The sequence below is a fragment of the Phycodurus eques genome, chromosome 13, assembly GCF_024500275.1.
Source record: "Phycodurus eques isolate BA_2022a chromosome 13, UOR_Pequ_1.1, whole genome shotgun sequence".
In the NCBI taxonomy this organism is placed as follows: domain Eukaryota; kingdom Metazoa; phylum Chordata; class Actinopteri; order Syngnathiformes; family Syngnathidae; genus Phycodurus; species Phycodurus eques.
In genome coordinates, this window is record NC_084537.1 from 6593416 (window position 1) to 6610006 (window position 16591).

A 16591-nucleotide genomic window follows, 5' to 3' on the forward strand; every position below is an offset into this window, starting at 1 on the left:
TCACTTAATGTGTGTTAGTCACTCTGCTGTACTAAAACAATCAGAATCGCATGGCTTTTATTGGGCCCCAGCCAATGTCCGTTTTGTTGCTTTCTTTGTTGTCTTCTTAATAAACGACTTGAAACGTTACGTTGTGACGTTGACATAGCTTACCTGTATTTGGGGGTACTGCATTGGCGGGATGAAGTTACATGTTGTGTTTCTTGTGCCTCTTTATCTCGCCGCGATGTTTTTTCCCGTTTGCATGGAAAACATTATCCTTGCATCAGAGTATAATAATCTTGGGGTTGCACTGTTTTTGCTGAGATATTAGAAAACGGATTTTTCAAAATCATAACATTGTGGCAGCTTCGCTGTAGCAGGGCTGACAAAAACATGAACAAATGACCATTGAGCCTAGGTAAATTGAAACTAGAGCATATTCTATCCGATGTAAATGAACTTAAGGACTTTGAGCTCATGCTGATGTGTGCGACAAGGCGGAAGATTCCGGTATGGGCGGGACATTCCAGTTTGGGCAGTTTGCTCGCACATATCAAGTTTTTCCACCTCCTTCATAAGCCGTATTCGATGGACTATACCAGTACTGTTGAATGTCTTGCGAAAAAAAGAAACAGCTTATACAAATGGAGTTTGAAGCGCGTTTAAAGAGTTGTTCTACCGTGACTGTATGCAATGTAATCGGAGTACAGTTTTTGAATATAGCAGAACCTTCTCACAAATTCTTCAGTTTGGATTGACAATGACCGAGCGATACTCAGATTCAGGATCATTGCGACTGGTCAAGTGCAACCAAAGAATTTGTCACCGGTAGTTGGTGTCACTAATCAGAATCAGAATCAGAATCATCTTTATTTGCCAAGTATGTCCAAAACACACAAGGAATTTGTCTCCGGTACTTGGAGCCGCTCTAGTACGACAACAGGCAGTCCATTTACAGAACACTTTGGAGACATAAAGACATTGACCAAAAAAAAAACAGTCACTGAGCAGTAAAGGGTTGCTAGTTATCTGGTAATCAGTGAAAAAAACAAAATATACAGCACACTTTAATTAAGCATTGCTGTATTATACACTGGTGTACTATAGTTCTGGATCACATACTGTTTCTAATATTTTAGTTACATTATTTAGCTACATGGGGGCGGACACTTTTTTGTGTCTTTAACATGGAAAGACTTTTCCACGCCTTCCCCATGAATGTGCTTTGCAATGCCACAGATATGTAAGGTTAGAGCCACAGATATGTAAGGTTAGAGCACTATGAAGGACATTTTTAGAATTTTCTAGTAAACTAAAGATTTTCTAGTTTTCTAGTACAATTATCCTCTGTGTAGTCTGTGAACTGGATTAAATGATCAACAATTATACTTCAATACTGAGCCTCCCTAATTGCGGAAATTGCAAAAGTAGTGACCAGGAAATGGAACAGTTGAAAGCAGTCACCAGGAGGCAATATGTCACGTTTGTTGTTGCAAAACAGGAAATGCTTCTTTGAGAAATTGGATTGCCACCGTATGAAGACGTTTGAACTGGATCATGAGTTTGACTGGCACTGGAGCTGAAGAGGATAATCAAGAATTAGCCACCTGAATGGAGGTAGGTCCTCCTGCTTAACAGTATACTCTACGGTACAGTCAACACCTTAGAGTTCCCCTCATAGGCAAACATAGATTTGATGGCATTGATTTTGTACTGGTTGCTGATGATGGTATTAGTCAGGTGTATGCATAATCTCCCGTGACAAACTGGTCACTGATGATTTTCTATAGCCCAGGGCACACATTTGGTCTACAGCGGGGGTCTGACACTCAATTTACCTAGGGGCCGCTGGAGGCAGAGTCTAAATTTAAATTACAAAAAAAAAAAATCCAATCTCCTCAAATGTCTTTTTTTTTTTTTTTTTTAACACAAAATAAGATAAGATAAACAAGCCCACCCCCACGCAGATCCGACCGGACCACACCAACGAGTTCCCCACCCTGTTTTTATCTCGCCGCGCACGCATCACTTTGATTTATTCAGAGAGAGACATAACCTATATACGTCGTATAATGTCACGCTGGGCAGCAACTTAAAACACTTTTTTTTTGGACGTGTTGTGAACACAGCGCGCTGGGGCTAATGTCCGCGTTTACCTAGACAGGCACAGAAGAAAAATCTCCGTGGCAACGCTGCTGTAACTTTCACTCATTGAAAAATCTTTTCTCTGCTTGCATCAAGCCCGATCGATGTCACGCCCCCGAGAGCCATATACCCCACCGTGATTGGTAGGTTCGTCAGCTCCGCACGCAACACTGTAAAAGTGACATTCATAGAAAACTCGAGGGCCGCACTAATAATAAACTTTCATATTAAGGTGGGGGCCACAAAATACCGTCTCGCGGTCCGCAAATGGCCCGCGGGCCGCCAGTTTGAGAGCACCGGCCTACAGGTTAACAACGCGACTTTGACTTCTTCTGCATTCTGCGGTTGACATTATATTTTAGGCGCTACTTTCTGCTCTAGCGTGCATGACAGTGAGAGAGAGGGTGGGGGGGGGGGGGGGGGGACCCTTGCGTGCCTATGAACCGAAAACCAAAATTTCGGACAATTATCATAAACCGTCCCACCCCAAGTTGTGCTACTTAGCTGGACTAAAACGTTCACAATCACATCAATTTGGATTTTGAATCATCCCAAACCAGCGTATGAAACTTAATGTTTGACCAGCTAGCTAAACTGCTAAATGAGCTTACCTGTCTTTGTGAGTTTTGCAGTGACAGTTTTGTTGTTCTTTAATGCGCGAGTGGCAAGCCAATTTGATTGTGTTTGGAGCTCCTTCCATCATTCTTGCAGGTGACGACGTCACACTGGCAAGCGCGCAACAACGCAGACTCTGTTGACAGGTTGGCGCCAATGACCCCCCCCCCACAAAAGGTTTCTTACATTTAAAAAAAAAAAAAAGGCAAACTGTCTCAATAAAAAGATGCAGATTTCCAACTCTACACAAGATGACTTGTCAAGTCATGAAGTTCAAGTCAAAGTCAAGTCTTGCTGAAGTATTTGGCAAGCAATAAAACTGGCAACATAATTACGTGTGTGTGTGTCCCCCCCCCCCATCTCTGGTTGATGGAATGGGATGCAAATGTTCTGAACTCCTGAACATTGTTGTATTGGGCAGAAAAATGCTCCTCAGAGGAGTTGTGCCATAATCGAGGTCTGCATGGATGGAGCTCAACTTCTCATCGTTGAGGTCTGATTGTTCTTTAAACCACACACTAATTGAAACTGAATCAACAGCACTTTTGCTAGTTGAGCAGTGCAATCAATCCATTTTGCCTCAACTGAGACATGGAGCGGTGTTTCACATATTTGATTCACAGTCGAGAGGTCCAGGGTTGGAATCTTGCTTGGCTCAGTCCTTCCTAAATACTGTATTTACATTGATGTGTGTTAATTGCTTGCTTACCTTGTAGCGCAATGATTATTGTTTCTATTCCAATTCAGGGTTTTCAGGAGCTCACCATTTGGCAAAAAGTCCAGTTTTATTACCAAGGAATGCTCGAAAATGGAGGTACGCTTTCATTTGGCACAAACATATTGTTCGGAAACGTTCTTAATTCACGTTTTCTCTGTCTAGATAAGAGGATAGAAAACTGGCTGCTGGTCTACTCGCCGGCACCCGTCACCTTTATAGTTATGTGCTACCTGGTCCTTGTTTGGGTCGGGCCGAAGCTGATGGCAAAGAAGGAGCCCTTCAACCTCCAACTTGTCTTGATAGTTTACAATTTCTCTATGGTCTTCCTGTCTGCATACATGTTCTATGAGGTACTAATATGTGACAACTTTTATCCATTTATTCTTAACGCTCAACAAAAATGGAAACATAGAGGTTACGGAGCAAAAGATACAAACAACAAATTCACTCCCGTCCAAAAGTATTTGAACGACTTATGTCAAGTCCTTTATTTTTGCAGTAGACTAAAAACAATCGGTTTTGACATTAGACAAGAGATGAACATTTCAACGTTTACCTTCAGGTATAAACATCTGAATCAAACACAAAACTTAAAAGATAGCAACTTTTTTGGGGGGGGGGGGGGTATGAATCCACCATTTTTTCCTGTTAACAAAAGTATTGGAACATGTGACTGAGGGGTTGCTTTGTTACTGAGGGGCTGTTACAATGAGAATTCAAACAAGAAATAGTGCTGAACCTCCCCCTCTTCTTCGAAGCCCATAACATGCACTTAACCAAGCCAGCTAAAATATTCTGACCACCTGCCTCACTCCTCCTTCGCCGACATATTTAATCCTAAATCAAATTAAGACTTAGCTTTTTAAAAAAAATACATGCCGCACCTTCCCAAAGTCAAAGTGTTACCATCTTAAAACTTTTATTAAAGAGTGATATCACAATTCAAAAAAAAAATCCCTTTTTGTCATATTTGTTAAAACTGTTCAACTCTATGACCACACAGTGATGCAACATGAGTAAAATATTTGTGGTGGGGGGTAATCAGCCCCCTCTGGCCCCATCTTGATTTACAAGAAACCACAGCGCCTGGGGGAAAACAACCAGAGACAGAATGTGTGCCTGTGAAATGACTGACAAGCGGGGCACGGCACCCAGCCTCACGCTGACCTTTTACCTTAGGCTTGAGGCGTTTTGCTGAAAGTACAGCAGAATATCCAAGTCAGGGAAATTTAAAAAATTCCCATCCCTTGTTTTCCAAAAACTGTGCAAAACACAGGTGAACATAGGAGTTGCCTTTCAGAGTTGAGGGAACCTCAGGCAGCTGAGCGGATTCAGAAGTCATGCGGAATTAGCAACATTTCCGCTTGACAGGTAAGTTTCTCACCCCCTTTTTGATTTTTGATTTATTGTACATTCCAAAAAGTAAAACTTTAAACCAATTAATTTAGTATCATAGTAACACTCCATGATGAATTAGATGCTTTTCCGTGGTATCAAGGTGACAGGTCAGCACAAGGCCGCGGAGCTGTGCCCACTAAAAGTGAACGGGAAATGACACCTCGTCAGCCATTGCTTTTTGACATTCATAACTGTTATGCAAATGTCAAATGCTGACAGCTTTAAAGTAGAATTGAGTGTCTTCACGTTAACATTCAACAGAGTTGACTTTGCGGTGTGCATTGAATTCCGTTCTCTTTTATCATTGCTAGTTGACTTTGTTGTTCCATCTTCCTGTAATCATGCTGCTTTCCAAAAACTGTTGCCTTTGTATTTTTTTTTTAAATTTTTGAAAAAAAAATGTTTGCGTGTCCTTTCGACGGAAGGAAGACGTGAGAGTTGGGCTGAAAGGCAAGTTGTGTCTTTGCAGTTTACGGCAGCTTCCTGGATGGCTCGTTACAGTCTGCTGTGCCAGCCAGTCGACTACAGCGACAGTCTACTGGCCATGAGGGTAATACTGTCCCCTAAATAGCACACTTCTTTCCTACGTGTCATCAGATTTTCAAAGTCTGCGCCTAATTTATTGCTAAATAGATTGACACGAGACTAATACTAATTCCATGTGTCCGACCGTGTTGTACAGATGGCCAGAGTGTGCTGGATGTTTTACCTCTCCAAATATGTAGAGTTCTGTGACACAGTGAGTATGACTGTCACATTATTGTTGCTGGTTTGAATGTGTTGACACAAATTAAGTGAGCAGCCATCTATTCATGCAAGTGGCTAATGCTAGTGTCGTTTCCCTTAAATCAGATGTTTTTCATATTGAGGAAAAAGAACAGCCAGCTGACCTTCCTCCATGTCTACCATCACAGCACCATGATCTTGAACTGTTGGCTGGGGTTAAAGTACGCGCCAGGTGGCCAATGTGAGTGCACACAAATATGCAAAGCTGCCGCAACAATATTTATGTACTCATTGTGTCATATGCGCTGAAAGCTTTCATGTGTGGCCTGCTCAACTCCCTGGTGCATGTGGCAATGTATCTCTACTACGGTCTCGCTGCGTTTGGCCCACGTATGACCAGATATCTCTGGTGGAAACACTACCTCACTATCTTACAGCTGGTTAGTATTTATGTCTCAGTTTGTACGCTTTAAAATTTCATGTTCATTACATTTGTTTTTATTGTGGTGTCACAGTGCTACAAAAGAAACTACTTTAGATGAACTCGGTTGGGCATTGTGAGCTCACCTTTTTCTGTGTGTTCGACTTTTATTTTCTTCTTTCTTAACCTGGGTTTGATCAAACCCCAGCGGTACAGTGAGTCGCAGGGGTTCGACGGACAGTACACGCCGACCGTGTGTGTGCTTGTGTCCATAAAAGCCTTTTAAGACTGTATTTTGAACGCCATGTCCACGGCGTTCGTCAACGCGGGCGTTTATTGTCGTGGCACTTCGCCTCGAGTTGAAAGATTTGGGTTTCTTTAACTATTTTACTTAACAATATGCCAACAATCCACTCGAGTTGAGCGGCATCGCTGTGGCGTCAGATGTTCCATCCAATAGGAGAGGGGTCAGCGAAGTGATTTCAGAGTGCAAACAGCATCTCTGCCTACATTGCGCCACAGCGCCAGTGAAGAAACAGCGGCCAATTCCGGAACTAACAGACATTGTCAGCGCCGGTTTAAGTAACAGCTGTAAGGAATGCTCAGCGAGGCCCGGGATTTGCCCAGCTGGCCTCGCAGCGCAAAAGTCCTCGATGGAATTCATTCTTTCTGCTTCTTTTAATGTTTGGTGGTGATCTTGTTTCCAAATGAGAATCCTGATACACTAAACTTGTCTTTTGAGTATTTATTACAACCCCAATTCCAATGACGTTGGGACATTGTGTTTTTGTTGATTTTATGGCTGCAACACGTTCCAAAAAAAGCTGGGACGGGATCGAGGTCACCACTGTGTTACATCACCTTTTCTTTTAACAACATTCAATAAACGTTTGGGAACGGAAGACGCTAATTGTTGAAGCTTTGTAGGTGGAATTCTTGCAGCCATAAAATTCCAAGGTAATGATTATTTGCTCAAAACAATCAAGTTTATCAGTTTGAACAATATAAAATATCTTGTCTTTGTAGTGTATTCAAGTAAATATAGGTTGAACATGATTTGCAAATCATTGCATTCTGTTTTTATTTCTGTTTAACACAACGTCCCAACTTCATTGGAATCGGGGTTGTAATTACAAACGCTTTGGTCGGGTAGAAGCAAACAGCGCGCTGGACTCTCTTCCTTCTCTCGTGGGATCCAGAAGCCGAGTGGCTCCTCTTTTTTCAGATAGCAGTCAGTTCACTCGACGACTCCTTGTCTAACCGGTTCTCACCTGTTCTTAGTCTGAATGTTATCGGTATGTCTGCAGTGCACGTGCGAGCGCATTTGTGAGGTGGTTCCACACTGATATTGGGAGAGAAGGCTTGGCTCTCAGTCGCCGCTCTAATTCATCCAAAAGTGTTCTGTAGGGTTGAGGTCAGGATTGTGCAGGTCAGTCAAGTTCGTCCACATCAAACTCTCTCATCCGTGTCTTTATGAACCTTGATTTGTGCCCTGAAGCATAGTTATGTTGAAACAGGAATGAGCCATCTCCAAACTGTTCCCACAAAGTTGGAAATGTCCAAAATATTAGCATCTGAGCTCCAGTGAAAGGAACTCTGAATGCTTCAAGCATACCAAAAGATTGTGGACAGTCAAACAGTTTGGGGATTACCCCTTCCTGTTCCAAGATTTCTGTGCACTGGTGCACAAAGCAAGGTCAGTAAAGACATGGATGAGAGTATGGATGAACTTGACTGGCCTGCCCTCAACCCGATAGAACACCTTTTGGGTTGATTTCGAGTGGACAGAGAGCTTGGCCTTCTTATCCAAAATCAGTGACCTCACAAATATGCTCCTGGAAGAATGGCCAAACACACACACACACACGCAGTGTTTTAGTTAGAAATTAAATAAATTAGTATTGATAATTGCCGGCGGCGTTTCTGGGTGTTGTTGATAAATCGCTTTTGCTTTGCACTTACGGATGTAGCACCAAACTGTATTTACTGACATTGGTTTTCTGAAGTGTTCCTGAGCCCATGCGGTAATATCCTTTACACATTAATGTCGGTCTTTGATGCAGTGCCGCCTGAGGGAACGAAGGTCACGGGCATTCAACGTTGGTTTTCGGCCTTGCCGCTTACATGCGGTGATTTCTCCAGATTCTCTGAACCTTTTGATGGTGATATGGACTGTAGATGATGAACTCCCTAAATTCCTTGCAATTGTACGTTGAGGAACATTGTCCTTACACTGTTCGACTATTTTCTCACGCACTTGTTCACAAAGAGGTGAACCTCGCCCCATCTTTGCTTGTGAATGACTGAGCAATTCAGGGAAGCTCCTTTTCTACCCAATCATGGCACCCACCTGTTCCCAATTAGCCCGTTCACCTGTGTGATGTTCCAAACAGGTGTTTGATGAGCATTCCTCAACTTTCTCAGTCTTTTTTGCCACCTGTCCCAGCTTTTTGGGAACGTATTGCAGCCATAAAATTCTAAGTTAATGATTATTTGCTAAAAACAATATATTTTATCACTTTGAACATTAAATATCTTGTCTTTGTAGTGTATTCAATTCAATATAGGTTGAACATGATTTGCAAATCATTGTATTCTGTTTTTATTTTTGTTTAAACTTCATTGGAATTGGGGGTTGTACGACACTGACTCAATAAATATTTTGTGCAGGGTTCCAACAATACCTACAGTAAACAGTCTGTTCTGATAAGAAACTGATCTTACACCTTTGTCCTTTGTGAGCAATGGGATTTTAATTACGACTTTGTTTCCAGTCTCACACATTTCCCCTGTTTTCTCTCTCTTTACAGCTTCAGTTTTTCCTGTTAAGCATTCACACTGTTTACAACTTGCTCGCTGACTGTGACTACCCTGACTCCTTGAACTTGATTGGGTTTATCTACGCTCTCACCATCATCGCACTCTTCATCCACTTTTACTACCGCAGCTACCTCACATCGAAGACCAATGACCTAAGGAAGTATAAGGTGTGAGAAAGAAATGACTTTTATATATGCATGAGTTGAAGTTAGTTTCATTTGAAAGAGATGTGCCCTACCCAACAGTTTATGTCAGGTGTTTTATGATCTGTTGACTCAAATTATATTCTGGCATGTCTAGAAACAATCTCCATAGAGGACAAAACCATTCATTAATAATTCACGTAATTGCATATCAAAAATAAACAAAGAAATGGTCAGAAGGTAAATAAGCCAATCGTTTTTTGTCTATTTTTGGGGTTGCTGAAGCACCCCTAAAATTAATCCCAGCATCCCTAAAATTTGAGAGATTAAAAAAATAAATAAATAAAAATGTAACAATGTTGTTTTCAAACAATCTATAGAAGTGTCAAACCATAGCTACAGTACTTGGTTGAAACTTAATATTTTATCAACAAAACTCAAACCAATCCCACCGCTCCCTGGCTGGGCTCTGAGAACTCTACCTGCGCAGAGAAATACGTTAACTTCCAGTGAGACGTGTAAGTACCTGGGTTAAACCAGGACACTGTATGTTGCACGTCTTAACTTCAACCACTCAAAATCATTAACAGTCCTCATTTTTGCTACATTTAAATCGTAGGTCACTATTTATGTTGTCAGGTAGGAGTTAGCTGACATTTGTTTCTCACCGGGAAATGGATCATGTGGTCAGACAGTACCGGCTGTACACTCTGCTTGAACTGGAATGAGAGAAGTTAGTTGTTGTGTCATGTGCATGTGATAATATTCAAGGCAAGGTGCTACTGAATGGTAAAATGTACAAAACCGTGAAATTTATCATGCCTGTCTGGGAGTTCAGCACCCCTAAACCTCTGATCCTCGAATCACCCCTGAGCCAAAACAATAAATGTTTGCTTTAAACACTAACAAAACATGTCTGTGTTATAACTTTGGATGACACTGTTTAAACCATCTGTGATTGGCTGGCGACCAGTTCAGGGTGCCTCTCGCCCGAAGATAGCTGGGATAGGCTCCAAGCACGCCTGCGACCCTTGTGAGGATGAAGCGGTACAAAAAATGGATGGTTATGAAGCATTTAAGGACGGTCCCTGAGAAGCGAATCCAGTCCCTCGGCCTGTCTACGAGGATGTGATGATCAACAGTATCAACACGACCACTCAGTCTGTGAAATCATGTCAGCTATCTGTGTTTTAACCAATAATCTGAATCAGAATCACTATTCGCCAAATGCATGAGGTAGACAAACAGGAATTTACCTTGGCAATCAGCGCTAAAAAGGACACTTTAAATAATTAAAAACAGGACTAAACAAACAGACACACAATCAATGCGAATTAGCTGCAACGAGATATGTACCGGTATACATTTGTTATCGGATTCAGGGGAAGACCAGAACAAGTCAAGTGCCAAGCAAGTACATTTCAATATTTTAAGAAATTAAAGTATTGATAAGATTTAATAAAAGATAAAATAATAATTAAAAACAAATATATATATATATATATATATATATATAAATATATATATATAGTCCGATGCAGATGTACTGAGTAGAGACTGTATGGGAGGTTACTGAGTTTGTGCTTCCTTCCACAGGGTGGAGTGGGGGATGTCTGGGCCACCAATTTTTGTTGTTGTTGTTTTTTCTTTTTTCTGCTTGTTTAGAATGGAACAGCCTTGGGGGAGGAAAAAAGGTATTTAGGCATGGCATGGTACCACCTTCCTGAAGGGAGCCTGTTGAAGAGGTGGTGCCCAGAGTGGGAGGGATCAGCAGGGATTCTGAAATTCTCTCATCATTTTCTACTTTTATTGAGGAGTTCGGGAGAGTTTTGGATCACCCTGTTAAAAGCAAAGAACGGGGAGTCACCTGTTGGCTATTTCTCAAGAGACTTTATCTGTCGATGATTATTCCATTTCATTACACACTGTGGCCGCAGAAAGTGGTTTTGACGACGAGGCACTTTGTGGTCTTTTTCGGCGGGGATTCAATCCTGTTGCAAAAATGAACCAGCAGGTCGAGATGAAACGATTTGCGTGGAGGACCTCATTGGTTTGGCGATAACACTCGGCAATCGGCTTTAATAACGTGAACGCGTCAAGAACGTGAACACAAGCGGCGGATGTTCCAGAGTCAGCCAGCATGGTTGACGACGATGGTGGACAACCCCAGATCCGTGCCATCTCCCTCTTCTTCGGATCCAGGCTGGAAACTTCTAATGGGTGACAAGTCCATGCAACTTGTTGGAGGACCGCAGGCGGCCCAGAAATCAGGTAGCAATCTGTCCCGTCTTCTCAGATTGCCAGGAACTTTACGATGTCTTCTCGACTCGTTCAATGGCAGCATCTCCTCTACCTACCTCAAATTCCCAGCGCCACGAGAAGAACTGTGAGTACCCTTTGTCGGTTTTGAAGTGAAAGACTTATTTCATATTTCAGTCCAGGTCTTATTTTACAGAATGGTAGCAGCGTGGAGGTCACTGTTTCGGTGGACTCAGGTGCTGATGACTGTTTCGCGGAGTTTTCAGTCATTAAGTCCCTTAGTTGCTTACTTATAAACTTAGAGAAGCCTAAAGAGGTGCACGATCTCAATGGCGATATGGGTTTACTTTGATGTTGTCACCATCACGAGTGTAGAGTTTGTGCACCTGTATTACTGGGCTGAACTGGTTTTAAAGACCACAATCCCAACATCAAGATAAATCAGTTGGAGCTTGTTTTGACATTCTGTTTGCTTCCAGCGCTCCGTACCATATTCCAAACTCTCAAGGCCTGGGGAGGTCGAATCGTCAAACCTGTCTTCTGTACCTACCGAATACCATGAGTAAAGTAAGTAAAGACAGGACCCAATCTCCCCCGCCACATCATTCTTATGATTATGTTATCGAGCTAGTTCCCAATGCTTCTTTTACAAGATATAAAGTTTCGAAATCGCTTGCGTTGGGGCTCATTTGTCCTTCATCCTCCTCAGTAGACGTGGGCTTCTTCACTGATAAGAACGATAAGATCGTCCGTCTGTGCATTGACTACGAGGGTCTTAAGGACATAACGGTAAAAAAAAAAAAAAAAAAAAAAGTATCTGTTGCCTGTTTTGGACTCTGTCTCCGTTCTGTTACACTCTGCATCCATCTTCACCAAGCTGGACCTGCGTAATGGGTATCATTTGGTGAGGATTATAGATGATGATGAGTGGAAGGCCACATTTAACACACCTATGAGCCACTTTGATATGCTGTGTGACATGATTGGCCAGTTCTGTTTTGTTGATTTGGATGATATTCTTATTTTTTTCCGGAAACCTCGATGAACACCGGTGACTTGTTCACTTGGTATTGCAACGCCTTTTAGAGAATCGGTTATATGTCAAAGCCAAAAAATGCGAATTTGTGGAGGAAGTTCCGCACGCCCATGGAAGCCACATCAACTCTCACATCCGGTAAATATAGGGTTGAAGTGTTAGAAGGGTAGGGGTGTGTGTTTGTCTGTGTGTGTGTGTGTATTCACACTAAATGGACCATCTGGTTTTTTTTCCTTACATGAAGCTGATAAAGCTGCTGTTGTTTCTCTTCTGTTTGGGAACATAATATAGGTCAGTACGGTGGCTGACTACAATTATGTAACAATAATTATGGTGACCTCAGTGGTGACCCGCAACACTTTGACAATAGGTTGCACAGTTTGGTGACCTGAAGCTGCAAATATATGTGCGCGTGTGTGTTCATACGCATGGGTGTAACGAAGTTTTTACTTTTGTGTTTTTATAAGGCATTTATTAGGAGCATATGGAGGTATGTGTTTTGGGGCGTGTGGGTTCATTCTTTCATCGGTGAATTGTTAGAAGCAAACCATCCGTACTACTATTTTATTCTTTAACACCTGTCCTGCATTGTGTGTGGGCTGGTTCTCTTTGAGGTTTGTAACCAAAAAATTACTTTAAATGTGGTACCTTTGAGTCAAAAAAAAAGAGAATGAAGGGGAAAACTATGGCATAAAATAAATGCAAATGGTATTGACAAAACTAGCGCAATGCACAGACTAAAGACTAAAGGTGCAAGAGATGTGTATGCATTTAGTAAGCACTAAGCAGCAACTGTGGGGAGGTAAGCCTTACTTTTTCTTTCAAGTACAAAATTAATACTGAGATGTGCAAGCTGAAAATCGGCCATGCAATAAAGATTGTTGTCAGGATTTTAATATAATTGTGCTTAATTTTTTAAGAACTCAAGTTTGTAGTGAGTTGTAATGCCCACTATAAATATCACAGAGGCTAAGATACCCATAGCCTCCAGCATTGTGACAAAATAAATTTGGTATGATAAACACATACCCGTAGATGATTCTGAGACAGCACAGTGAACTAGTGGATAGCACCTCTGTCTTACAGTCAAAATGTTCAATGTTTAAATCTCGGGACAGGCCCTCCTGTTTAGAGTTTACATTTTCTCCTCGTGCTTGCGTGGGTTATCTCCAAGCCCTCCGACTACCTCCCATGTTTAAAAATAAAAATAAAAATGCATGTTCGGTCAGTTGAATACTAAATTGACCATCGGTGTGAATTTGAGTTTGTATGGTTGTTTGTCGATGTGTGCTTTGTGATTGACCACATTGTCCATCCATCTTTTGAACCTCTTATCCTCACTAGGGCCGCGGGTGTGCTGGCACCTAGGCGGCGTACACCCTGAACTGGTCGCCAGCCAATCGCAGGGCATATAGAAACAAACAACCATTCGTAGTCACATTCACACCTACTGACAATTTACAGTCTTTTACCCAATTACCCTACCATGCATGTTTTTGGAATGTGGGAGGAAACCAGAATACCTACAGAAAACCAACGCAGGCACGGGGATAATATGCAAACTCCATCTACACAGGCGAGTTTAGAATGTGGAATGGACCTTGGAGTTGGTGAATCTAAAACACTTTAACTACACACGTGTTCCCTTGTTTGCGGGCTGTTTCGCTCCCTCTCTTTGTTTGATTTGGGGAAAGAGTTCATCCTGAGGTGTTTAAGTGTTTGCTTGGGTCAACGGGACAGCAAGGATACAACAGAGGTAAGCAGTTATGGTTGGGTTGTGCTTTTTTTTAAAGAAATATATATTTATTCTTAAATGTCAATTCTAATACATTTGCATTCTTTTATAAGACTGTCCAGTGTCCGAAATCTGCTGCTGCCCATTGCAGTATAACAAGCAAATTTGTAATTTTGACTACTGTTACAGATCAATGATGTATGTAATCAATGTAAGTTTACAGCACACAGGCAGAGCTAACAATTGATCAACGGTCCCTAGCCATTGACAGGCTTCAAACAGGATGTTCTCAGAGGGAAATAACTACTGAGTTTAGTGTGTCATAATCAGGTTGCAACAGAGCTACAGAGAGACTGGAAGAGTCAAAGAAAGTCTCAGAAGTGATCACTGGAAAATAAAGAAAAAACAACAAACACTTGTTGTGAATGTTCATATTAAGCCTTTGAGCCCCTTGTTCGAGAACAGCAAGTCGTGTATAGATACTAGAACACAGTTTGAAAACAGTTGAAAATGTCCATGCAAATGTTGATAGAATGCCATCAAGATCACCAGGTTATAGTGCATTTTAAGTTCATCCTGACATTTCATCCGAATGCCCAATATTACTAACTTTTTGTGACTAGTGTAAATCAACTTAAGACGAGAACCGGACAAAGTTGAGACACACCTTCACAGGACACACACACAACGTGGAAGAGGAAAGGTGATTGGTGAAAACATGAGGGCAGATGCAGGAGCACGCTGACAGAACACAGGTGAAGCTAATAATGAGACATGGGCAGGAAAACAGCAGAACAGCAATACGGACAATCAAAACTGCCGAATAAATTCTCAGTACCCCCCTGGCTACCCTTGAGGACTTGCACACTGCCAGAACTAAGACAAACGCATGCAAAATCCTTTTGGACACTCCACATCCTGGTCACCAATTCGTCCAGTTCCTTCCCTCAAGTAGGCCCTATCGAACAATGCAAACTAGAACTAGCAGACATTCCAACAGCTTCTTCCCTCTTGCCATTAACTTCTTAAACAGTAAACCTCCAATTCCATTGTAAAATGCAGCCAATTTTGTCTTGAGATTGTTGTCACATCTCTGTCGGGCCAATAATATTCGTGTGCTCACTGTAGTAGTCTCGCTACTGGGACTATTTGCATATTTGTGGTTGACCAATACTGGCCACTCATCTGCTTGAGAAGTATCTGCACCATTTGCACAATTGACACTGTTCCAGATTATTTTACTACTAGTCACTTTAAACTGCTTACATTTCTTGAAGTCTCTGCGCCATTTGCACAATGGTCACTGTACCAGACTATTGGTCTATTAGTCATTTCCAACTGCTCTAAATTGCTCTAGGACTCGGCATGATTTGCACAATGGTCAAAAAATAAAAAATAAACGTATCGGCATTACCACATTACTGGTAACCTTTAATTGCTCAGTGACTCTCTGTACTGTCTTTTTATGTTTTTATGTGTCAAAAGTATTTTCTGTCAAATGTCTGTTGTCGTACTAGAGCGGCTCCAACTACCGAAGACAAATTCCTTGTGTGTTTTTGGCATACTTGGCAAAAAACGATGATTCTGATTCTGAAAACCTGACAATACTAAAGGAGGCAATCACAGTCTAAATACCGTAGAAGCCCTAGCAGAAATCTCAGTACAAGATGAGAACCACAACATATACTTAACTATTAAAAGTCCATTACAATAAAGTAAAAGAAATACCTGTGTTTGTGGGTTTCGTATGGAGGGATGAAGTCAGATGTATTTATTTATTTCTTTATTTTTAATGGTTATCTTCGGTGGCACGGTGGAGACTGGTTAGAGCATCTGCCTCACAGTTCTGAGGTCCGGGGTTCAATCCCCGGCCCCGCCTGTGTGGAGTTTGCATGTTCTCCCTGTGCCTGCGTGGGTTTTCTCCGGGCACTCCGGTTTCCTCCCACATCCCAAAAACATGCATGAATTGGAGACTCTAAATTGCCCGTAGGTGTGAATGCGAGTGTGAATGGTTGTTTGTTTCTATGTGCCATGCGATTGGCTGGCAACCAGTTCAGGGTGTACCCCGCCTCCTGCCCGATGATAGCTGGGATAGGCTCCAGCACGCCCGCGACCCCAGTGAGGAGAAGCGGCTCAGAAAATGGATGGATGGATGGATTTTCACGTTGTTTCTGAAGCAGTCATCTCCAGAATATGATTAATTAATATGTGGTTCAACTGGCCTAACTTATTCTCCCAATTATATAAACCTGCCGATTACTTTTAGTATTTTTCTAAATAAAGAAAATGTTTTATGCCGTTTATCATGTTCACGGTTGCCGGGAGCTGGAGTCAATCCTAGGTGAAAGTAAGACTACACCCTGAATTATTCACATGTTAGTCACAGGGCAGAATATTATGATTATTTCCTTTATTAATATTGGGACAAATGTTTTTAACTACCGTCCCAGAGCAGATTGTATTTCATCTTGGAGGTTGCACAGATTTTGTCGAGATATTAGAAAACTGATTTTCATTGTAATATTTTAGTGGCTTTGTTGTATTTTAGCGGCTTCATTGTTGCAGAGCTGACCAAAACAACAACAAACAATGA

The 16591-nt window shown here is 41.8% G+C and overlaps 1 protein-coding gene across 1 annotated transcript; it reads left to right on the forward strand.

Annotated features, from left to right (window-relative positions):
• Positions 1–1242: 1242 nt before the first annotated feature.
• LOC133411866 (elongation of very long chain fatty acids protein 4-like) lies at positions 1243–9879 on the forward strand. Its single transcript, XM_061694623.1, has 8 exons — positions 1243–1599; positions 3490–3556; positions 3623–3810; positions 5328–5408; positions 5541–5597; positions 5711–5825; positions 5897–6024; positions 8816–9879. The coding sequence occupies exons 1-8, from the start codon at positions 1594–1596 to the stop codon at positions 8996–8998; spliced, it is 825 nt and encodes a 274-aa protein (XP_061550607.1). The 5' UTR covers positions 1243–1593; the 3' UTR covers positions 8999–9879.
• The last annotated feature ends 6712 nt before the right edge of the window (positions 9880–16591 follow it).